The sequence below is a fragment of the Nilaparvata lugens genome, chromosome 1, assembly GCF_014356525.2.
Source record: "Nilaparvata lugens isolate BPH chromosome 1, ASM1435652v1, whole genome shotgun sequence".
Taxonomy (NCBI): domain Eukaryota; kingdom Metazoa; phylum Arthropoda; class Insecta; order Hemiptera; family Delphacidae; genus Nilaparvata; species Nilaparvata lugens.
In genome coordinates this window covers 83351888-83378847 of record NC_052504.1, presented here as the reverse complement: position 1 = coordinate 83378847, position 26960 = coordinate 83351888, and the positions used below count along the sequence as shown (strand labels likewise).

General features: G+C 33.4%; 2 protein-coding genes across 2 annotated transcripts in view; one reads left to right on the top strand and one right to left on the bottom strand.

Moving 5' to 3' along the window:
- The window catches only part of LOC111051369 (U5 small nuclear ribonucleoprotein 40 kDa protein), a 38941-nt gene extending 35303 nt beyond the window's left edge, over window positions 1-3638 (top strand). The window contains exon 7 of the mRNA XM_022337877.2: window positions 1261-3638. Coding sequence (XP_022193569.1) covers window positions 1261-1310 — 50 coding nt within the window. The 3' untranslated portion in view covers window positions 1311-3638. The remainder of the gene's footprint in view (window positions 1-1260) is intronic.
- LOC111051367 (phospholipase ABHD3) lies at window positions 1320-25479 on the bottom strand. Its single transcript, XM_022337875.2, has 9 exons — window positions 25197-25479; window positions 18292-18415; window positions 14999-15168; window positions 13107-13329; window positions 12028-12140; window positions 10219-10398; window positions 9701-9749; window positions 8646-8811; window positions 1320-5066 (listed from the first exon to the last, which is right to left on the bottom strand). The coding sequence occupies exons 2-9, from the start codon at window positions 18406-18408 to the stop codon at window positions 4846-4848; spliced, it is 1239 nt and encodes a 412-aa protein (XP_022193567.1). The 5' UTR covers window positions 18409-18415; window positions 25197-25479; the 3' UTR covers window positions 1320-4845.
- Window positions 25480-26960: the final 1481 nt, after the last annotated feature.

Below are 26960 nucleotides of genomic sequence, written 5' to 3'. Positions count from 1 at the left end.
GTAGTGAAAAAATAAACTACAAAAACCGAAACTTTAAAAATGTTGTTCCATGCCTTTCGCTGTGATGACACAATGTATGACGACATGTGTGTACACACATGTCCATCATGCATGTTAGTGGCCAGCCTTAATATTATAAAGAGATTTCAGTTCAGTTTAAATGCCTTCGTTCATTATTCTATCTAGCGTAGTGTAATTGAGGAGTTTGATGGAAGAAGGGCCCATGTGCTAAAACCATGTTTTGAGAAAAACGCTGTCAAAGATTTCAAAGTGATTTATAGGAAACTATTATCTTGTGTATCAGTTAGTAATCTAGTTAAATGAAACTTCAAAGTTTAATTTGTCTGGTAATTGTGCTACAATAACTGAGAATCACTTTCTACATTGTTTAATATTGGATAAAAAACATTACAGATGCCCTTCTTCCATCAAAGTGATTTTTCTAGGAAATGTTCCAAATGAGTAGATAAACTGAGATTTTTCATTCTTATTTATTGATATGGAATAAACTTATCAAATATTTTAATAGAGAAAAGTATTTTTAAATAAAAAAGCAAACATTTTAACCTAATTAGCCTACTATTCATTATCAGAACTAGTATCACTTTCTTCACCATCTGAGGCATTATGAACCTCTGATGTGAAAGTTTCATGAAAAAAAGATATTTTATCTTCAGGTAGAAAAGGAAATAAACTTTCCAAATTAGCAACTTTTGGTTTAGAGTGTTCCTGGCTGAGCTTTTACAAACAAAATAGCACTATCAAAATGGGTTTTCAGGGACTAAAATGAAGTGGGTCCACCAATGTCAGAATAACTTTTGTACCGTAACCAAGAACAGTCCCAAACGTTGAGTAACCAATTTGCACGTATTTTTGACTCAATTTCATCATGTATTTTTCGGGAACACTCCGATTTAAAACAATTATTATTATTCATTGCAAACGTGCATGCCCAAATACCACGTGTAGAGTAGAGAGCCTATGTAACCTAGAAACCCCGCTCAAACGCTTGACACTGCCTTCTTAAAATCGTCGTCGCATCGTTTAGAAAAAACATAGAGGTATGAAATTTTGTAGACATATAGAAAAGATGGCGGTGAATTCAAATAACACTTTGACGGAAAAGGGCCTAAAGTTCTTAGTGCCCTTTTTCCATCAAACTCCTCAATTTTAACTGCTCTCAAAACCTCTTTTCAGTATCTTGTTTGATGTATGTATATTTTGTGGAAAATTTATAACCATCTTTCTTTCTTTTCGCAGTTATGTCTGGGTCCAGTGATAAGGTGATATATCTTGGCGAGCTTGAATGAAGACTCCTATTTTATTTCGAATTCATTTATTGAGATTATAATAAAATAGTACGTATAATTAATAAAACGTTTTTTAATATGAATAAGAATAACAGAGATTCCAATTATTTCTACATACTCGAATTTCTAAAATAGGGGAAAGTCCCATTACAAACTCCAATAATTCTATCCAAGAAACTATTATTACCATTAACAATGTCATTCTTGTTCAGAATAATAGATTGCTGGATGAAGGTACAAGGCACATATCAATCACAAACCTTGCAACGGAATTCATTCATTACAAATAAATAAGGATTGAATAGATTGGAATTTTGTATTATAATACCACTAAAGTGATATTGTAATATATTTTGTCTTTTGGAGGGTAACATACCCATCGATATTTATTTATATAATCTATCAACAACACTGATGAGATCAAACTAAGAAAAATAATGTCTCATACCAACAACATATTACATTCATTTAAAAATTGAGCAAAATCAAACACCTAAAATTGAAAATTCAAAAATATTATAAGATTGTTAAGTGAAACTCATCTTTCTCTAAGTCATAGGAATTATTTTAAGGGGAACATTATTATAGCTGAGTAAATGACAAGAGTCAAATCTCTATTATTTCCCATTAGGGCTATAAACTTTATAATACAACAATTAGTGACTTGTTCAACTACAATGAAAAAGTTAACAAATAATATATATTTTCTGTATAACAGAAGTTTCATATCATGGAGATTTTCACATAAAATTATTATATCCAATTATCACTTTATTGTTTTACAACAACTCAAACTGATTTATGTTTGACATAAACGTTTGAAGAATTAACTAGTAACTACGTAGTTCAGAAGCATCAATACAAAAAATCTGAAGAATGTAAAATTCTTGAATAAAAAATACATACATTAAATAAAAATAGTAAAAGTCATATTATATTTTTATTTCTGGTCTGCATTAGTTCGGATATCGTACCATAGAATATGGTAGGTAGAACATACAGAAACTGTATGCTTTCTCTATTATTGTACTGATCAGATAAAATTCTTATTTTATTTATTAGGTTATCACAAACAATAAAGAAGTTTACAATGATCGGAAAAGAAAAAAACAGGCTATTGCCCAAAACCTTTTCAATTTCCTAATTTAGTTTCAAATTGTCCAAATATTATGCATAGGTTATGTATAAATAAAAATAGCACTATTAGCTGAAGTTGTAGCATCGGCAAAGTAATGGCAGATACGGAAGTTCCAAAAGTCAGTGACCATGAGAACGATATACGATAAACGTTTTATTCAAAGAACCAGTTCCATCATGATTGTAGTGGGGAGTGCCTCAAAACGGCGAGTTTCAATTTGTCTAGTGTATGAACATAACCTAAAAGGAGTGTCTCAGAACTGCGAGTTTCAATATTAATATTTGTCCAGTGCATGAACATAACCTAAAAGGTTTGGTTCAATTAGGTTTTAAAGGTAAAAGGCAAGGCTAGGTTTAGGCTTTTGAATGACATTTGAAATGTGTTGATATTTAAAAACACAAATAACAAAAAGTTGAAATATTTTGAGATATCGCAATTACGAATGACACCCATGCAATCTCCCACCATCACTAGTTACAGTGGTAAACGCCTTTGACCTAGCAACTAGTTAGAGCGTAGTAAGCTACAAATTATGACTTATCTCAAGGAAGTGTCGATTTTGAAAACATTGTATTTGATATTGGTATCCTGTATGTGTACTAGAATTATTACAGATGTTGTTACTTTCAACTGACCGAAACCTAAATAAATCTTTCTTTGACCCCACTGGTGGAGGGGACCCCCTCCTTTACCGACACTTGTTTTTTTGAAATCCTGAAGTTTACATCCTTATTATCCAATTGACTAATGCGATTAGTCAATCGGATTAATCTACGCATTGATTGCGATGTTAAAGGTGAAAGGCTTCGATGATGTTGGCAAATTTGTTGTGGGTGAAAATAACCATTTATCTCAACACAGAGGAACAGGCCAAGAGGCGGGAGCAGAGGGAGGCCACATCAAACAGGAGTAATAAGAGAGGCATTAGAGAGACAGCTGGAAAGAGGTGAAGTGCAAGCTCAGAAACGGAACAGGCCAAGAGGCGGGAGCAGAGGAAGGCCATATCAAACAGGATAATAAGAGAGGCATGAGAGAGACAGCTGATTAACATAAAATAGACAGCTGATCGAAAGAGGTGAAGTGCAAGCTCAGAAACGGAACAGGCCAAGAGGCGGGAGCAGAGGGAGGCCACATCAAACAGGATAATAAGAGAGACAACTGATGAACATATGAGAGACGGCTGATGAACATATGAGAGACAGTTGATGAACATATGAGAGACAGCTGATGAACATAAGAGAGACTGCTGATGGAAAGAGGTGAAGTGCAAGCTCAGAAACACAAGAGCACAAAACTTCCAGTGCTTTTTCATAAATTGGAAGCATTGAGCTACATTTGCACATATCAGTGGGCCCGGTACAGTAAAAATATTATTCCCAAGAGTTCTAATGTGACTATTCCCACTCGGCGGCGACGGATGACTGTGAATAGTCTCATTGAAACTCATGGGAATGATATTTTCACTTAACCGGACTCTTACACTGATACTGATAAATGGGAATCCAGCTTAAATCGTTATGATTGCTCAGACACATAAGGAACATTCCAACTTTCAATACATTATTGGAAATTTATTAGTTTGTGTATCATGAATCAGTAATTAGTTACAGAGCCTTTACTCTTGTCAGGAGTACTTTAATGTATACTAATGAGATTCCACTAAGAAAATTAGAGTATAAAAATCTTGTCTTGATATGCCCAACACATTACTTATTACATTTAACTTATGTTACAAAGATCAATTTATTGAATGGCTATCACTATTTTCCTACATCTATAACTAATTTGTTTCAACTGAACAATAGAATGAGTAAACCTAATTAGAAGTAGGCTATGTTACTGTACTTCTTACTGGTCATTGAAAATATCATAATTTGTGATGGCGGTAGTAGTAATCGTAGATTGGAATAAAATCTTTTTTTAATGAAACTTTTTCTCTAGAAAGTTGATAAAAGTACTACTACATTACCATCAGTGACTAGTGACTATAATTAGACTATTATGAAAAACTGACATGTAAATTATTGCATTGATAATTATTGCTGTTGTATGTGATTAGTATACCTAGTAAACTATTCCAAATAGTTCATTAAAATTATTAATAATAAAGCAAATACAATATTATAAGTTACCTATAAGAGTATCGGACCGTAAAGTTATTGATGACTTGAAATTGTTTCAACTAATTAATCTAGATCACATTGCTTATCCCATTCAAGTTGGATATCTTCTTCAACTTTATATAATATATATATATATAATATTTTAGTGATATTCGTTGAATCGACTGGTCGGAATTGAATGTTGGCTATGAGCTGATGGTTTTGAACCGAATTTCCATACTCACAACCAGAATGCATTTGAAAATTTCTGCCGATCTAGCAGAAAATTTATGATTTAAGCATGATGATCGCCATTTGGTTTGTCAATAACTGTAGCACCAAAGTTTTTATAAGCACCAGAAGGTAGAATGGCCTTGAAGAATTGCTCGCACACTCTGAACATGTACTGGTCCTTGTTGAACGGCCACACTCCCTCCATGAATCCGATGTGACCTCCGTGCGAAGTGACTAGAATCGCCAGATTTTCCACTTTTTGAGCGTTTTCAATTGGAATGGCTGTGAACAAATTGAAAATAACTGTATTTGAAGACCATCAATATTAACGAAAAAATATAGAAGAAACAATTATTGGAACCAAATTAGATAACTAGCATCTACAGAGTGCGGCATCAAAACTTCCTTTTTTGAAATGCTCACTATTCAGTTATTTGATGACATAGCGGAGTGCTAGCAGTCACAATCGAGAGTGATTTTAAAGTTTTGTTCTTGCACAGGTCAGTCGCCATTATGCATTGGAACAGCGTGTAGCTTCCGCTCGCCGTTGAGGCCTACTTTTGGAGTGGCTTTTAAATTATTGCAGCACAGCGCGCCTTTCGGAATCTTTAGCCCCATTGGCCCGTGTTCCAGATCGGAAATCAATTGTTTTGTGGGTTACTACGTTTGGAAAAAAACGAAGATCGAAAGCTCCGCGGCCCATTAGATCACGTGAAAACATCGAGACAGCGAAAAATTCAATTTTGCTATCTCCAAGGCGTTCAGTATGCAAACATGCGTCAGCCCTTGGACTTTCTGATTGTTCTGTGTGAGGAGGATTCTTCACGAAGATTTTCATTTCCATCCAGAAAAGATGGATATAATTTACAAAATGGCTGTTTCGAAGGAATAAGTTACTTCACAGAATGCTTTATCTCAATTAGAGGCGATTTGCAATGGCCAGCTCGATCCCCTGATTCGCCCCCGTTTAATTTTTTTACTGTGGTTTTTTTGGAATCTCCTGTCTGTATGGACCTTCTCACAAAGACTCACCAAGATTTAAAGAACAACATAGAGGTGGAAATTGCCAGAATTAGGCCGGCAATGCTTGAAAGGGTGATATCAAACACTATAAACAGGTACTCTAAGTGTATTCAGAGTGGGGAACGTCACCTCCATTATATACTCTTCAGAACTACATGAAAAAAAACTAAATCCATACTTACATTTTGAAAATAGAATTGAACTATCCTGACTCTCACAATGCGTTTTATAAAGTTTTGAAAAAAGGAAGTTTTGATGCCGCATTCTGTACAAAATAATGGTTAACGCAAGGGAAAATAATTGCAAGAATATAGTTCTTGAAAGATTCAAAATGTTTCTTTGGAAACCTTGAGTAACTTCCGTCAATCGGAGATTAAAAATCCTATTTCAATGGCATAAAAATCCTAGTTCATAGAACGTTCATGAAAACCCAATATTACAGTAATTCAACAATTGAATGATGGCAAGATAATCATCGATAACAACTCGAGTGTATTCGAACGAAAGGTGCTTGGAAAAATGTATGGAAAGATAGATAGATAGATAGGCTGCCTTTATTTTAACCTGATGGGCGAAGTTAGGGCGCAGCCCTCTCTTCCACTTGACCCTCCTATACAATTCCAATGCATCACAACATAAGAAAATAATCTCTTAAATAGAATAATAAGTAACATGATAAAAAAAGTATAAATCAATATTAATTGAAAAAAAATAATTTCATTTAGGAGAATATATTTTAGACTGAAAAAAAATAAATAAAAAAAGGAGAAGAGTGGAGAAGGATACCCAACGCTGAACATGAAAAATTAATAAGGTGCCGGTAGTATAGTACGCTTTAAAAAGGCACAAACACTGAGATGGTTGGAATATATTCACAGGATGAATGAGAACAGAATGCCAAAAATTGTGCTTGAAGAGAAGGTTTACTCGAGAAGGAAAAGGGGCAGACCGATTGATTGAAGAAAGAGATTTGGAGGAATGTTGTGGAGGAAGCTAAAGCTCACCTTGGGCTGCAAAGTTGAAAAAAATGTATAAACAGAATGTCTTACGAAAGGTGTAAAAGCCGAAAACCCTAGATCCTACATGAAAATTGCAACAAAAAATGTCCAGTGAAAATTTCTTATATCGACCTTAGTTTTCGAGATATATAGATTGTTCGATATTTTTAAAAAACCTAAATAACTAGAAAACTTTCTGTGAAAAACTAATTCCAAGTTTATGGTTGAAAAGAGGAAGAAATTTGAAGGAGATTCAAATAATTTGTACCTAATTTGTGAATGTTAAAAAGATTCATCCAAGTTTTTGAACATTTTATGAGCGCTCAAAGTTGAAAACGTACATTCGTCGAGTTCAAAGCCAAATTGCAAACAGTTTGTACGCTCATTAAACGTCAAACAAAGCAACAAATCATTTGAATATTATTGAAATTTCTTTATTTTCCAACCATATCATTAAAATTAGAATTTTACTGATAGTTTTCTAGTTTTTCAAAAATATCGAACAATCAATATATCTCGAAAACTAAGGCCGATTGAAAATTTTACTGAACATTTTTGTTGCAAATCTCATAAAGAATCTATTGTCTTCGGCTGTTACTCCTCTCATGGGACAATCTGTATATATTTTAACCTTGCAGCCCAGGGTGGGCTTTGGCTTCATCCACAACATTTCTCCAAGTCTCTGTCTCCAATCAATCTTCTCCATTCTCTATAATAATAATAATAAATCAATTTATTTGTTCATGAAAAACATACAAATAGAGTTGAGCTTATATGAGATATCCTTGTGCATGTTAAAATTTCACAACATCATACAATAACTACATTTTTGAATATACTTATAGAATAAACATATATATGTATGCAAATAACCATATCTGTATGGTTAATACAGCTGGAACAAAACAATCACGAATTGAATAAGGAGCAGTGGTAGTAGTCTATTTAGTGGTGGACACCAATTGTTAACCTCATTATATTACATTATATCACATAGAAGAAAAATAACACAGATTGAATTACATATCACATATCGTTTTTCTTATCTCTAAAGACTTCACAATGTAAAGAAAAACTCTATTTATCTTCTCCTCTGAAAGATTTGACAACAGTACCATCAACCTGTTCTCATTATTAACTATATTTTGGTAAAATTTACCTAAAAATTGAATTCTACAGCATCTGTACATAGGACAGCGTAACATAAAATGCTCCAGAGTTTCCAACTCTCTGTAATTACATACAGGACAATTCTTGGAAGAGTCTATCCATGTTCCTCTATCTCTGAACAAATACATACCCCTATCCGATGCAAGGCGCAGCTGAGTTAAGATTCTTGTTCTAGCAAAAAGTGATTTTATGGTCTATAATCAATCATCTCTGATCTCATCCTCCCATCGTATTCTCTTTCTGTCCCTTTTCCTTCTCGAGTGGAGCTTCTCTTCAAACACTATTTTTGGCATTCTGTTCTTATTGATCCTGTAAACATGTGCGAACAAGTTTTTGTGCCTTTTAAAGCGTACTATACTACGGCACCTTATTAATTTTTCATGTTCAGCATTGGGTCTCCTCCACTCTTCTCCTTCTTTAAGGTACCATACATTTTTCCAAGCACCTTTCGTTCGAATACACTCGAACCATCTACTCGTTCGAACCATCTCAGTTTTTGTGCCTTTATAAAGCGTACTATACTACGGCCTCTTATTAATGTGTCAAGTTTAAGCATCGCAAATATACACCTAATTTATAAAGTACAACAGGAGAAAAAAAATGTTGTATGCATAAGGGACTGGAGTACTTGTTGCTCAGGGAGGAAAATGTGACTTAAAGCAAGACTGACCGTTGAACGGCTGAAATGGATCATCCCCGGCGCTGATGCAGAGCGTGGGCACATGGATGTTGTGCAGCTTGTTGTGCAACGTCGCGTGGTTGTAGTAGTCGTCAACATCCTTGTAGCCGAACTGCTTCGACGTGAACCGCGAGTCGAACTCACGAATCGTACGAGCCTAAAAACATATCAGCATGCATGTCGTCACAACAACTTTGATATTGATTAATTGACCGAGCGAAGTGAGGTCTAAGATTCAAGTCGACGGTTTGGCATTTCTCTTAATGTTTAAATGTTTATATGTTGCGCATTTACGGCGAAACGCGGTAATAGATTTTCATGAAATTTGACAGGTATGTTCCTTTTTAAATTGCGCGTCGACGTATATACAAGGTTTTTTGAAATTTTGCATTCCAAGGATAATATAAAAGGAAAAAGGAGCCTCCTTCATACGCCAATATTAGAGTAAAAATCAGACTTTAGAATTATTCATCATAAATCAGCTGTCGAGTGGATTATAAATTGCATATCATGACACATGCAATTCAATATCTCAATGTAACTTGGTAAAAAATGAGCAGCTGTGTAGACTATTAATTGCATGCGTCAGTGAATGAGTCACCTATGCATTCCAAAACTCTCTCCCCATCACTCCACTGAGTTGCAGTATCAACCGAGCAATGGCTCAGTCTTTAGGTGCCATTTAGTCGCGACAGTGCATATGATAGGGAAAGAGACAGCCAACGAACCAATAACACAGAATTGTTGGCTTTGCTTAGTGTACCTTATTGGGCTACAAAAAGGTAATCATGCAAATGTTCAATGGCGTAAAATAATCCAATGAGATTAAATATTAATTATACAATTAATTAATATGTTTTGACAGTAAACAGAGTACATAACACATAAAAAATAGGATGTTGTAAAAATTACAACACGCGACTGCTCGTGCGATTGAGTAGGGCGCAACTTCCGGAAGGTTAAATCAGATCCATTCCAGCAAATCTCCAATTCGAAACCAAATTGATGGCGGTAACATGATATTGAAAAATATAAAAGACAATTACCTTCATCACTTCATCCAATGGGCCTGTTGTCCTCAGCATTTCTCTCAAGCTGCAAAGAAAAAAAATCTTCTAGTAAAGTATAATAGCAAAAATATTATTATTATTAGTTTAAGCTCTAGATGATTTTATTTCTTATGCATTGTTTTTTGGCAATAAAGTTTATTATTATTATTATTTTATAGATAAACTTGAAGATTAAAGTGAATGAAATTGAATTAAGATGGTTTTGTTAAATTTTATCAATATTATATCCACTCATACTTCTACTGTAATTTAAGAAAGATTGAATCATTTTAAGATGCTTAAAATAATTAAAATTAGTTACAATTTCAATAGCAGGAAAAATAAAAACAAAGTTTAAGCATCCATGTAGTAGAGCAATCAATGTTTGATAATTGTATTATCAACAACTTGAGTAGCAATTTATCATCATAATAGAATTGAAAATATTCGATAAGAAAAGCAAAATTTGAAGATAAAATTCAAGTTTGTATGTTGAGTAATGGTTGATTACTGACTCATGCACAACGCTGGTGAGACAGGAGGCGAGGTGGTTGTTGAGCATGAGATTGATGCCGGGTCGCTCTATGCTCTCTGTGCCCTTGAACACGTCCCACGGCACAGAAATCAACATGGCTGCCGCCAGCTGAGCACAGCCCTCCTTGCCGCGAGACGCCATGTAGTTGCCCAGAATCAGTCTGAAATTAAGCAAGCAAACTATAGTCAATTATAAATATAATACAACAAATGCTAACAAGACTAAAGTCTGAGATATATTACTTTTAACATGAAGAGGAGAAACTCATTTCTCCCTCCACAGATTGTAGCGTGGACACAGACAGACATCCTGCGCACAATTGGATGCGCCGTGTCATTTTGCTTCATGCTCTTGTGATGAAAACAATATTATACCTGCTGACCAGTATATGACTTGGAACATTGCCAGCAATAGGTGGAAGGGGAGTGTTGGTGCGTCGCGTTGCAAAGCTCTCTCACACAAACACAAAAGAAGGAGAATGCTGCTAGGTAGTGGGAGTGATTAGTGGAGGATAGAGCATCGGACCTCTCCGTCTTCGAGAAAGAGCCGTGTTAAAAGTAATTTCTCTCCCACTTTAGTGAGGCTATAATCCATATCAAAGCAGCTAAAAGTGTATTTCATATTTCAATATTATTCTGGAGTACCAGCTAAGCAAATATATAACTCTAGGGTTCGTAATTATAAATTATTTAAAAAAAAAGGGTTTCAGTCAAGCAAGCTATATGGTAAAATTGAAAATGTTATTGAATTACTAGCAGGTAACCCGTGCTCCGCAACGATCTAATTAACAACTTGACAAACTGAAAACTTGACCTACTGAAATCGTGAAGAATTTAAAATAGGCCTATAACAATCGTCGGTAAATTGAGAATTTAATGCAAAATTTCAAGTTAATCAGTCCAGTAGTTCAGACGTGATGATGCGTCATTCGTGAATTTCCTATCCGGTACGTGTATAAGCCAATTCTTTTCTTTATTATATTATAGATTATTGAATGAAAAAGACTAAGAAATTGTCAAAAAACCACTGATTTATTGATAATTAGAAAGGCCGGTTTCGGTTATTACACCATTGTCAATCTCTGATAAACTAAAACTAAATACAAGAATTTATACTATTAGGCGAGTACTGCTATTGGTCGAGGGCATGAACGCCTGCCATTGGCCTAGCCAGACAGTCTCCTCCCACTCAACGGTGTGACAAAATGGCGGCTTAAGCAACAGAATCGCCATGATAATAAAATTTACTTTCAGTACAAAATAAGAACCAAGAAAACAAGTGTGAAAGATAATAAAACAGATATGTAAATGGAAAAACTATTGACTAATGTATGCTTACAATTTTATGATAAAACTAAATTCGTAGTGTTGTATTGGTTGAAATGAATCTGGTCATTTAAACTATACTGGGAATTTTCCTTAATTACTCTTGTTATTTCTAAAGCCTCTAGAATATTCAAAGATCTGCCTTTGTTATTAACATGCAGAAACTCAACATTCTCCTTAACTGTGAACTTGTGATTATTTGTTATCAAATGTTCTGCAAAGTTAGATTCCCCATTTTGTTTATTCCAATCTCTGATGTGTTCTCTAATTCTACTTTTGAAACTTCTACCAGTCTGACCCACATAACAAGCATTACAATCATCACATTTAAGTTTGTACACCCCCGAAATTTGATATGATTTACATAAAGATAACAAAACCTTTTAATAAGAATAGGCCGTTGCAATAGCAGCCATTTTCAAATATGTATTCTAAGTGCCACAAAATACAATAAAAAGGCTCACCCTCCCATTGAGACTCCAACTCCGCCGATCGGGGCACCTGGATACTTGGCTCGTATGTGTTGAATCACATCATGCAGGTCGTCAGTGTTCGACGCACAGTATGTTCTCGGCGTCTGTCACAAATGAAACAATTACTGTTTAGAAGGAAAATTTTGAATTCTACAGATAGTGGAGGGTGTATTAACGGTATTAATACAAAGATTTCAAAGACTTGCCAGACGACAGTGCAATTCAAATTTCAACTCTTTTCATAAAGTAGTATTGCAAAAATAAATCTTAAAGTGTTTGTTGAAATTTCAATTCATATTATTTCTCTCAATTGCATAATATGACAAGAATACCCCACTTGAGTGGGAAAAGACTGAAAAGAAGAAGAAGAAGAAGAAGAAGAAGAAGAAGAAGAAGAAGAAGAAGAAGAAGAAGAAGAAGAATTAGAAGAAGAAGATGATGATGATGATGATGATGATGATGATGATGATGACAAGAATACGTGGCAAGGCAGAGAATCGGCTACGCTGTTCTAATATCTTTTTCAACTCCCATAATTTGAACCTCACTATTCATTCATTTACTATTTTTACAAGAGATGACTGACCGGGAGAGAAAAACTAAGGACACTCCTTGTACTATTTCTCTCCCAAATTTAGATTACATTTTGAAAGTTCGAAATAGGGTTATGATTTCACTCTTCTGTAATTTAGAGATGATTATAGTGATGATTCGATACTCGAGCGTTCAAACTGTTTGAAATTTGGCTTTGAACTTGAAGAATGTACTTTTTTCAACTTGAGCGCTCAAAAAAGTTCAAAAACTTGAATGAATCTTATTGGAAATATTTTTCTTCTCCCCAACCATATCCTCAGAATATAGCTTGACTAGTTCCCAGATTTTGACTGATAGTTTTCTAGTTATTGACGTTTTTCAAAAATATCGAAGAATTGATATGCCGGTATCTCCAAAATTAAGGTCGATATAAGAAAATTTTACTGGACATTTTTGTTGCAAATTATTCATGTAGAATGTATGGTCTTCGGCTGTTGCACATTTCGTGGGACACTCTGTATAAGTGGCAGTTCTACCTTGAGTTCGACGCCGCCAATGCCGCGATTGTTGAATACGACGGCGCGTATGTTGGCTCGGAAGGCGGCGAGCGCGAGGCCTTTGACATACTCGGCGTGGCTGGTGCCGGTCAGGCCTGGCAGCACTATCAGCACGGCCGTCTGTCCCCCGCTCTCCCCCGCCCCCGCAGGCTCCAGCCAGTCCAGCGCCACCTGACCGCCGTCCTGAAGCTGTAGCACCTCTCTGCAATCCAATCAAAACCAACTTCAAATCAAATCTATCTACAAAAAAGAAAAACAACAGTAAGCTTAAAGTCGAACTATCCCAGTAGACATGCATAAGATGTGCAGGATGACAATATGTACTTTGTGCAGGAGACACCGGTAGCTTTAACTATACGGCCGCAATCAGCTGTCAAAGTCCAAGTCCTCCATGAAAAACCCTATAGAATGGGCCTGCATTTTCACCACATTAATACACAGTGTCCCACGAAAGATATAACAGCCGAAGACCTTAGATTCTACATGAAATTTGCAACAAAAATGTCCAGTAAAATTTTCTTATATCGACCTTAGTTTTCGAGATATATAGATTTTTTCAAAATGATTTTTAATGATTTTAATGATTTTTAAAATACATCAATGACTAGAACTATAAGTTTAGGATGGCTATAAGTTTATAATTCTAAGGATGGTTGGAAAGAGGAAGAAAATTATAAAAAGATAAATGGAAATATCGACTTTTCGGATTTCTGCCATCCCACGAAACCGAGGTGGCCATTCAAACTCTATCATATTCCATGAACAATGGACATTAATAAAGCTTCTAAATAAAAAATCTTGTCAATATCTCATACACAGCTTGTTTAATTCATTTTTCTAAGATAGGAAGCGCTTAATGAAAGGCCCTATAGTCGTCACAAATTGAATGTATTAGTTAATCATACGGATACGGAGTATAAACACTCAAATGCATCATCATATTATTATAAGCTGTTATTGTTCCTAAATAGCTCTCACGAAATAATGAGAGAATAAAATGAAATTGATATGGATTGGCCTACATAATGAGAGTAAAAGTATCCGAAATAACTTCAAAAATGAATACAGAAACTAAAACTGAAATAAAAATCATTATCCATTCATAAAAACGAAATAATAATAATAATGATGATACAGAAGTCAGTACAACTATAATGTAAATATAAAGTGTTTATTTATCAGGTTAGAGTGGTAATCTATGAGAAGTCAATCTCATGAATTGAAATGAATTTTATCCTGTAATGATATATCTGTCACAGAACACGGTGGAAGAGTTTATCATATCTTGTCTGTGGTGAAGAAATATAGTCATTCGAATTGGCGATAAAAACAATCATAGAAAATAATTCTCACAAATGATTTATGCATTGAATTGTTGATTATTGAATTTTTATGAAGGCAGTTATTATCAATTATCTAGTCATAAATCTGCTTTATCAACATTTATTTTCATGCCATAGTGTTAAAAACTGTTATGTTAGGCTAAGAAACTCACAATTTCTCCTCTACAATTAAAATAAAAACACAACAGCATGTATTCAAACCTGGCTTGATACCAGTTACCTGAACTGAATAAGCAATATTACTTGTCTACTGGATGATAGAATTTTCACTTCAGCAGAAAGTTTTGGAAAATTTGATGCTACTTTTCATAGTTTACAAATTTTCTGCAAGCTACGTGTTTCTCAGATCACTCCATAACATTAATTTCCCATTTTGTGCTATTGAATTAAAGTTAGTGTTACATTAAAACAAGTCAAGCAAAGTAACTGATACTGCTTCAAAAACATATCAATTGTGATTGTGAAGTTGATGAATAGTTTTCCAGATTATAATCGAAAATTTAAATTTGACCTATTGGTGATTTTTACCTCTTGTATTTGATTTTAGGCAGAACCAGCGATCGTAGCATCCCGGCCAATAGGGTTTGAGCTCTCGACTCAAAACACCAAATGGTTGGCCAGAATTTTTCTGACACCAAAGGCACATTGTTGATTAGGAACTTTTTAAAATCGCCATCAGCGGTGACTAAAAGAGGTTTCTGCAAAACAATAAACAGAGTTTTCAAATTATAAGTGCGATGAGCAATAAATTAACCTAAACAAGGTCGGCCTCTATACACACTCTATGAAGTTTTCTACAAGTCAAGTAATTCCTAAATTTTCAATTCACACAAAAAGTGTCAAATAATCCTCATCAACCTTTCATGAGGCCTACTCTACTCAACTCAAACCTACTCTAGAACATGGTACGCCATAGTGGAGTAGGTCAATTTCCACACAGAAAAAACTAAACATGTAGAGGACACATTATAAGAATTTTTTGTAACTAACTATTGTATGTAATTGTAATTTATCTAATATTTTCTGTAATTGATGTTGTAGTTTTAGCTTTTTTGGGAAATAAACATTTATTTATGATATAGATAGAACAACGTTAACAAATAAGGAGTAAGATTTTAAAATAGATCTTCTCTAGCAAGATGGAGTTTTGAAAAATATAAAATTTAATGAAAAATTCAAGATTGTAGATCTTTTAGGTTATTTTATTCGTTATGGAGAATACTACATCTAATCCAACACAACTGAATTTCTAAAGATGTGATAAAAACATTCAAATAATACCGGTCTCTTGAAATTGAGTTTTCAAATCAAGTGAAAATTAAGAAAATTTCTCAGATGTGAGAATATTATTGATGATAATCAGTAAGATTTTACTGGATAAAATACCTATGACTATAGAAGGTTGGGATGTTTCAAAACAAAACTTTTATTTTGTTTAGAAATCCACTGTTTTCATTCATAAATAAGTAAACTACTTTACATTAAGATCGGTAATTACATATTTTTCTTTTTGTTGTCAGTCCTGCCAATTGAAAAATTAATTTAATTAATTTTCATTACATAACATCATTGTCCGGGAATATTCCCATTTCATAGGTAAATTGTCAAATTTGTCTTGAAATATATACGAATATAGAATAACATATAATAATATCATCAAAACCTATCTTGATCCACCTTTAGAAAACTATCATTACGGTAGCCTACATATTGATTGATGGGCAGTGTTAATTCCATTTTCATTTAATAGAACGGTGTCCATTTCTATCAAATATTGAAATAAGATAATTGAAGAAGATTGAAACCCACTTCCTTCCGCCTCTTAAACATTAGATCACAAATCTTCAAGAGAACTATAGTTAAACTTTTATTCTCTCTATTGATGAAACCTTATGATTAAAAATAATAATTCGAAAAAGTTGACAAAACTTAATCAGTTACACAATCGCATTCCCAAACTCCAGTTACAATAGCAATAAATTTCACGAAACCGGTTCAACACAGATAAAGTTGAAGACAGTATAGGCCTATGTGAACGACCTACATTTAGCCGAATCAACTTTTTTCTTGCACTGGTCATTGTACAACTCTTATCTTCGTTAAGTAACCATCATCGTGTGAAATTTAGATTTATGAATTAATACAAAGTATGTTAGGTCAATTGGAAATAGAGAAATTGAACGAATATTTTTACAGCCATGAAAATTTTTTAAGATCTAACACTTTACGTAATTTAAGGCTGTGCAATAGGCTAAAAAACTATTTACTGGGTTTTCAAAGTTTTCTGATTTGTAGACTATCAAGTTATCGAAGTAAAAAAGTATTCTCCGGACATTGTTTCCTCAAATTATTACTTTTCGAGATATGAGCGCCGAAAGTTTAAATTTTTGGAACAGATCAGATCATTTCAAATTTGGTAAGAGGAAATTAATGAAATTTCAAGTATAAATTCGTCGTGGTGCAGTTGATTGAATAAAAAATATCAATTTTTGAGAAAGTTATTCCTTTTTCAAATATGACCAAAAATCACTCAACCTTGAACAACTTTCTCAAAAATTGTTATCTTGAGAATAAAATGCATTCAATCAACAAAACCATGAAGAATTTATCCTCAAAATTCAATTAATTCACCTCTTACCGAATTTGAAATAATCTGTCCCAAAATTTAAACTTTAGGCGCTCATATATCAAAATGTAATAATCTGAAACATTTTCCTGAGAAAATGTTTTTATTATTATATTTTGATAGTATACAAGTCGAAAAATCTGGTGTGGTGCACTCACACAACTTTCTTTGCCCTTATGATAATTGATCAACTGACGCTAGTGTTCCCGCGCATCTCAAGTCTACTTTTCGAAGATCTGAGCCAGCTGGTGACAGGACAATAGCGCTGCAGACACACGAAGTCTGCTATCTCTTCATAGTGAATGATTTAGAGAATCAACAGTTGCCAACAGTTTGCAATTGAATAATCTTCTTTTCTCTAATTTCGAGCTTATTTTCAATTTTAGGTGAAAATGCTACTGAACATTAATTGTAGACTTTTATGCTCAATCTTTTCCACTTGAAATTTTTTGTTTAAATTGTATCTGAAGCCTGATAATTGGGAATCTAAAATCAAACTTTGCATAAATCCGCCTCATTTATGCAGATATGAGACTTGTGGCAGTTGATAGAGCTTATCAATGACTTTCCTAGGTATGAATTTGATCAAAATCGTTGGAGCCGTTTTCGAGAAAATACCCAATTTTTGACAACATTTCCGCCATTTCAGCCGCCATCTTGAATTGCATTTGATCGAAATTGTTCGTATCGGATCCTTATAGTGTAAGGACCTTAAGTTTCAAATTTCAAGTCATTCCGTTAATTGGGAGATGAGATATCGTGTACACCGACACACACACACACACACACACACACACACACCAATATCCAAAAACCACTTTTTTGGTCTCAGGGGACCTTGAAACGTATAGAAATTTAGAAATTGGGGTACCTTAATTTTTTCGGAAAGCAATACTTTCCTTACCTATGGTAATAGGGCAAGGAAAGTAAAAATATCACCAGTAAAAGGGTTTTTTCGTCTGTTGCACAACCTTAAGCTACAAGATTCAAACACAAGAATACTGTATATTGTTTTCTCCCATGGAAGAATATTATCAATAATCCTACAAAACAAAATTATTATACGATCCACGATACCGATAATCAGAGTCTACTGACCGTTAAAGACGTGGGATGTAAAAATAGACAAGGAGGAATACATTAAGAATAGAGGCTCATAAAAAATGAATGCAAAAATCAATGCGCAAACACTTACCTTCACTACCTCACAGAGGTAATAGGTGATTATTCCCAAGATGAATATGGACCATAAATACCAGCGCGGTGTAGACGTTACAAGGTACACTGGAGATAACAGTGAATCCATACTCATCGACAAACTGTAAGAGAAAATTATAACAATTTAACATTCATAGTAATCATCTTTCTCCCAACAGAAGACAATAACCCTCCAAAAATTTTCTTGATTACGCTGATTCTGAGATGATATAAGAAATATAAAAATAAATTAGCGAAACAGCAAATGATATGCATGTAGGATTAACATTTAATTATAGACTGCTGCTTCCAATTATGTCAATACTGTTCTTTTGAGTATCCAAATTACACTCAGATTGAAACAATTTCTTTCAATAAATGTACCTTATATAACGTTTTAAAGAATGAAAAAATTGTTATGTACTGTACTTGAGACTCATTGTTTACCTGAAGATAGAACTATATTATGAAGAAATATTCTACAACCCTACTACACTTGGACCTACTGAAATTTAATTTCTAGCTTTAACTGGAGCTTGTAAAATTTTAAACATCCTCGAAGAGTAATAATTATCATACTAGAGTTACTACAAGCCACTTCTCTAGTTCTCAAGTCACTAACTTTCTCAAGTACAATAATCGTTGATAGTTAGAAGACTCTCCAACTAAGGCGAGTCAAACTACTACTCTATTTATTATTTATGAAAATTGATTGTTCGACGGCCTGAGCGTAATAAGCTCTGGTGCATATAGACCTTCCGAAAAAATAATACAACTACTCAGATATTCACCAATAATTAGTTTATCATGCTTTGAGTGATTCCCACATTTTCATAATTCAACACTTCAATTTTTGTAATAAGGGATGAATTCTGATTTATAAATGTTTTTTTGTTTTATATAAACTTGAATCTTGAATGAAGAGTTACCCATATTATTTTAAAACAAATATTGATGAGCATTACATGAGTAAACTTTATGCTGTGGAATATTTTATATTCATTGAGATTTGACATAACATAAAACAAATGAGACATAAAACAAAATAAAAGATAAAACACAAAACCACATGAGCCGGCGAAAGTTGTTAACACGGTAAATCATTTGCGTTCAAAGGAGAGATTTTTTATTGACCGTGAATACTGTATGCATTGTAACACGAGAATATGGCACTTTTATTGAGCTATTTAGATGGCTACCCACTATTTCCTCACAAATAACCACAAGTTTCAAACATATGAACAAATCGGTGATTACTGGAGCAGTTCGTTTTTATCTTCTCGCAAGTCTTGTGCATTAATCGACATTGGAAATTGGAAATACGTGTTTGATGTCAAGTTAGTTTCAGATCAAAAAGTAAATTGATTAGTATTGATCACAAGCAATGTTTTACTATGAACAAACTGTTCTTTCAGCCCATTTTGCTTTCAGACGATCTTTTATCCATCTTTAAAAAAAAATTTCACAACATTTGGACTATTGATGAATTTAATATAATGATTATTCATATACAATAATTGGAATTGGAAAAACCTATTTCAAATTTATACAGAACAATCTTGTTTTTAGTTCATAAAAATGCATATTAGTAGAACAGAAATTTTCATTTGAATAGTGTTCCCACGAATAAAAAAAACATGTCAATATCAATATCGTCAATATCTATTATTTATATATTCATTTTTATAGATACCACACTTATTGGGAATGAATGTGAGCGCTCTGATTGTACAAACAACTTTAGATGAAAGAATTAAAATAAACTTTGCAACTTAGTCTGGCACTGGATGTGCATTGAATCAATGAATAGAATAGTAACGATGAAAAATATTTCCTGTGTGCACTGCAATAGATAAGTTACATACAATGAGTTTTGGAAGCATATCTTTCACGATTTCATTTGCATCTTGGCAAAGGAATACAGTTACGAAACTAGTCAATATATATTTGTGATTTTTCATTTTTATAAAACAACTCATTACCTAAACTTCATAAGGGACGGATAACAATACAAACATATTACAGAATTATTACTATAGTTTATAAGATGAATTATAACTTCATCTAAATCTTATTGATAAGCCTGTTTAAAGAAAATACTAATATAAACGGACAGTTGACAGATTTACACATACTAGACAACGATAACATGCTGTATCTATAGTGCTATATCTATAGGAGTATTAGTAGTGATAGATTATTGCGTGTCTAATAGCCAACTTTTCCTGTATAACGGGAATGCTAAATTTCTATGAAACAGGAGAAAGTGTTCTGGAACCCTCTCTCTCTACAAAAATAAATAGAAAACTTCTACCGAAAATAATGAAATAGTCTTTTTAATATGCTCTAAACTTAACTCAGTTGAAATTAATTTATCACAAATCTATTGAGAGTTTTTGGGAAAATATGTATACCTTGATAATACGTTACACCATAAAATAACCAATCTAGGCCTATATATTTATATGGCTACATTAGCCAAAGTATGTGGTTCTGGTTACACATAGAATATACAGTATGTTAGCTTAATTAGAATAAGTAGGGAAAATGGTGAAATAATTAGGGGTTGATGAAGAAACGGGTCATTCACTGAACTAAAGTTTTGTGAGAGGGGAAATATTACTACAGAAATTGAAGGCCCAGGATTATGATCCCCTTTGCTATAGTGAGGTCCACGTTATAATGGCACTGGAGAAAGATAGAACAACGTTGCCAACGTTGTCTTGACAATGCCTTCTATAGACGGTAGCTGATACAGGCTTATTGATTTAATATTAACTGTTCATTCTCGTTTAAAATAATCAATTATATTTTATTAAGCAAGAAATTATTCTTTCAATAATTTTATAATAAATTTTCATAATTAAGATGAAATATTTTGTTAATCGATTATTAATTCTACGATCTGGCAACAGAGCAAAGCGAGAAAGAGATACCGCTATCCGCTTTGTTGAATGATAGACAAGGATAGCAATACCATTGCTAATCAAATACTGCCATTAAAACGTGGACCTCACTATAGTTTATCTACGTTAAAAAGATTGAATACATCTTAATTTCTTTGAAAAATTATTACAGTATTGAATGAATACTGCCCGATCAAAAACGGCAATAGTGTATCTAAATGATATACAACACAATTTTTATCAGTAAAATATTAGATTCATTCTTCTTGCTACATAAAAGAGATTAATTTACACTCATATTGTAGTTATACGTCTAAATCTTACTCTGTTTCAATCAATCTTACATAACTATCCTGGTATTTAGTTACACAAAAAGCAAGCGAGCGTTTCTATCAATGGAAAAAATAAACAAAAAGTTAGATAAGAATATAGAATGATCTATGGAAGAAACAGAAACCTTCATTGAATGACAAATGAGTTATCAACGATTAGCTACTTGATTTATACTATGTTGGAATTCATGCCATTCAATTGAGAGTAGAATAGAGTGGCTGAATCAGATCATGAGGTCTGCAAGTGCCCGGACAAAGGTTATCAGCAGAACCACAATAAAATAGTGTGTGTCTAATAAAGGAAAAAATCTGATTATCTACATACTGCATGTGCTGTACTTGCGAAGCGAAATTTCAAAAAAAACTCTGAAATCACATAGAATTCTCATGATAGATATTTTAATCATCTAAAATCCCTATCAAGATATGTCCATAAAGTATGATAATTTTTATAGGAATTATAATTCAGTGATGAGTAATTTTAGACAAATATTTATTAGTTGATTGGGATAATAATTTATTCATGAGATTATAAACAAATACTATTTAATTTACAACCGTAAGATAGCACTACAACTGAGAAAGGCTTTCAGAAAACACGTCAACTTTCAAGTCATTGTAAATTGGCTTGGAAATAGAGAATTTGATTCATATAATTTGAAGTTTGTATACATCAATTTTACAATGTTGTAGATCACTCTAATATTTTTTTTAAGTCATGAGAGTTGGAAAGCTAGCCTAGTATAATGATGATGAACTCTCAATTATTGTTATCAGTAGTTACAATCGCAAATGCTCATCTGACCCAAGCGAATTTAATTAATGAACTCAACAACATGCCTATTGAACGAAATAATCAACTACACTTGATTGAGAATACAATGAAAGCACAAGATAGAATGTAGCTTCTACCAGCTGAGAGGGGTACAACTAGTGGGGTGAGAGAGTTGGCTTTATTATGTACAAATTTTCTAAAGTAACACCTAGTGTGTTCTCTAATCACCTTTCACCTAGTGCAACAAGAAGAGACCAAAAAGACAAATTATTAGTTTTAAAACGAAAATAAATATGACTTGAAAATTCTAAAATAGAAATATAAATACATTTTTAAATAATATAAAACTAGTGAAATCTATCTATGTTGTTCTATTGTATGAAACCACATCCCAGTTGTAGGTGAATTTGCAATGGAGATACAGTCATTTAATGTATTCAAAACATTTTTTTTAATTCAGATGATCACTTTCAACTCATGCTTATTTAAAATGTCTAAAACACCGACAACGGTTATAAGATAATTTTTCTACAATCAATTTAAACGCTTGAACTGAATATGAATCTGAGCTTTAAGATCGGACTTGCAAACAAATTTGGCTGAGATACGTTATACAGACTACGATTTTCATATTGCAAAAATTATATGTTCATACAAAAATGCTAATAAAAAAATGTAATAGCAGAGTGTCGGACTTCATTTAACATCCAGACTGAGGGTTAAAATCAATAAATCCTATCTATCAATGTATAAATAAATATAACATGGTGGATCGACGAAGGTAGAGTGTAGCGAATAAGTATTTAAATAATGAATGTATAATGTATACAAATGTATCCGCTTCCTTTTACCTTCTTACCCTAACTTCGCTACTGCACTATATTTTGTCACATTTGAATACACGCATTACTTTTTATTAACACTCTTAGATACTTTCTCTGTTACCCTCTACTTTTGCCTCTCCACTATGTTTTGAAAATTAGTCACAGCCCTGTTTGATATAGATGTACCACAAATCTTTTTTGGCAAAGCTTGGACAAGGGGATTCTCAGTATCTTCAAATGAAATGCAATAAAATAATCCTGCAGTGTAGCAAGGGGTAAACTCAAATATAGGTTATTGTGATAGAGTGGCATTTCCAAAAGCTTGGTCTTTCACGAGGTGTTGTAGAGCCTTGAATACTGATGTCATTTAAATTCACAGGGCAGATTACTTTGATATTTTATTGACTTTCTAGGGAAGCTTTTTAGGTCTCTGTCAGCCTGCTTCTGGGTACCTTCAGGCATTTCAGGTGCCATTTCTGGCTGTGTATATATATATTTTTGCAACGACTTCTGATTTTTCACAATAAATATTTGCTGTAGACTGAGTACTCCAAGACTTCTTGGGAAAAAGACCAGTAGTTCCTAAAGCTACAAAATGTGAATATTATCAATTTTTAGAAGAAGCAGTACTTTATGGACTGCTGGTGCATAACCTCACAGTAGTAAAACATAAATCAAGTTATGAGGCTCTGGAAAGTCACATAAGGCTTTCCAAGTGGTAATCAACAATTAAGCATCATACAGTCGATTAAGTGTAAATTTACTAAGGAGACACATGAAGATTCCATCTTAGGGCCAGTCCACAAGAGGCGGTTTTTTAGACAAGTCGGCAGGGCAGGAAGCCCTCCGATTCTCTCAGATCGAGAATCGATCAGCCAGCTTCCCGAATCAGCTGATTCCGCAAACACAATCAGCCACTCTGAGTGCTTCCTGCCTTGCCGACTTGTCTGAAAAACGCCTCGTGTTTTGCTTGGCCCTTCACCATCTAGAAATCTAGCAACTTTATTGACTCTATTCCTACTGTTAGACGTACAGAAACATTTATCATGCGATGGTTGTTAATGATGAGGCATAAATCACATCCTCTTCTAATAAATTCTATAAAATAGCAATGACGCTAAGGAGTAATGCTAACGGGTCTGCCCGAGTTGAAAGCCGTGAAATTTATCAAGTGCATTGAGTTATTAATTGCATACAATGCAATCAATCCAGCTAAAAGCTGATTGATTTTATTAGTTCTTTTACTAGACTGCTGCACTTCAGAGATTTGTTAATTCGTCGAGAATTGCATTTATAAATTAGAGGGGGTTGTGCATAGAACCGCCTCGAGGAGTTCAGTAAATTGAGAAAAAGTTGAAAAACATTTGAAATTCCTTAGATTATATTTTGTAAAATGGTTATAGAGCAAAAAAAAGTTTCCATTATCCATTGCAATATCTGAGTATGTGCAATGTTAGCACAACTAGCAAGCTATTTTTAAGGGTATATGATTACATTGGATGCGTCGATGAGCAAGTGCACGTCAGATTATGCATGAGCCAAAAAACATTAGTGAAATGCCTGCATGATAAATTATGATTGATTATTATACTAGTCTGTACTGTACATTAAATAAACAAATACGTTGGTAACGTAACTTACTTTATAGATATTAAGTATCAATACAAAGAATTGCTTTTCAAAACGGTCCGTATTAAACAATATCAAACAAAGACAAAGATTTCGCGTGTCTAATCTCAAGGTGCCGGGCTACACAACGGATTAATGAAGGTTACAATAATTTCATTTTTATTGAACAACTCGCTTGAGAAGCAAACAAATATTACCGTACCTAGTAAACTATATGGTGGTATTATGCAGATTATGAAATAATAACTTCTATAAACAACGATACTATAAATCTAATCTACTAATTTACAAGTTTAACCTATCTTATTACATTCTATCGCACAGCTTCAAATTGGATTATTTTTTAGTTAATAAACGTAAAATGCTATTAAAACATATATAATGAACCACAATCTTTATCTTGATTAATTTTATAGGTACTAAATTAATGTACTCACCTCTATTCCTGTTTCAATAATGAATGATAGATAAATTGGCTAGTATGCTTCTGAGGTTCACCTAATGTAGGTGGATGCGGACTAAACAGAATGTTTTGCTCTATTATTCAATCCAGGAAACGCCATTCAACAAAATTGATCAAAGCGAATTAGCAACTTACAACACACTACACATACCGCACAAAGTGGAAAGTTGACAAGTAGGATAGAACCGAAGTTGTATGTTGTACTCTTCTCTTTTTCAGCACAGAGTTCATCCTGTTCAGCAGATCACATGTGAAGTCGTCTGCATTATTTCAGTACCAACATTACTATGAAAAATTTCCTAGAATTCTGTCTAGAATAGAGTTATAGATTCAAAAACCTATTAATAAAATGAAATAATAGAATCTAAAAAGATGATTCTATTGTTACATTTTTATTAAGAGTTCAATATTTTATCCAATAAATACAAACGTTAATATTAAGTCTTATCTATATATATAATTCAGCAGGCAGTGAAATTGGCGTGAAGTTCCAACGCGGAAAATTCAAATTTATTTATTGTGAGATTTTTTTAGCAAGACTTTTTATTACAGTTTTTTAGATTAATTTTACATTTTTATTTTTAGTTGAAAGAAAGAACTAAGTAGACGCAACTAGTATGCATGTGCAATGTATTAGAAAATGTATCTACTTATTTTTGCTACTTTTTTACAAAAATAGGTACTATACTAAACTTGGTAGGCCTAATGAATAAAATGTCAATTTATAAATTAATAAAACAATATTGAAACTTGAAAGTACCCTTTATAATTTTTTGTCAATTTATATTATAAGATTAATCATTTTTCCATTGAATTATTGTTGTAAATGAGGTTTAATGCCTTTGACGTCTCACTATTGTGTACCAGGATAGACTCCTCCCAAAGTAGTAGACAACTGTCTACTAACGTTGGACTCCTCCCACTTTCACTAGTTTATTATAATTATTATCATGTAAAAATAGAAAATGAATTTGATTTAAATAAAAATTCAAATTATGAGTTAAATTACATTACTGTAGCCTACCGTCTAAATCCAACTGTTGCTCAATAAAAGAGCATGACCAACATAAGAACCAAGTATATCTGAAGTCGAGATACCCTACTTGAGATCTTATGAGTAATATACATAAGTACCTATCTCAAGTTGGTAAAGACATTAGGATTATTTCTTCTACTTTCGCTGTGTTCCTAAATTTGAGATAAAATTACAGTAAATTTTCTATTATCAATGCTGGCATCCAAGGCAGATGACATTGAAAACAGAAAACACTTTTTCCGAAAACAGGTTTAAAGTTTCTCCGGAAACACCACTGTTGGTGGTAGTAACACTTAAATAGCCACCTAACCACTACCTACGTAAACAAAGCCATAGTGCATTCTGGTGACGTCAGCAAAGGTAGGGCTCCTACAACAATTTAGTTATTTTAGTCTAGTTATTTTTATGTCCATAAGGTGGGCATAAAAACCCCAAGGGACACGTCATGAGAAAACAAACAGAAACAAGTAGGCCAGTTAGTAGACCTACTAGTCCAAAAGAAAAACAAAATAAAAGCAAGCAAGAGGAAAGAAATTAATCAAAAATAGGCGCTTACCAAGCTGCTGTCCAACATGAAAAACTCACGGACAGTGAAAAAACGCTAGCTAATCTAAATCAGCTGAAATAAAAAAAAATTTATTGGTGTAGGAGCCCTACCTTTGCTGACGTCACCAGAATGCACTATGGCTTTGTTTACGAAGG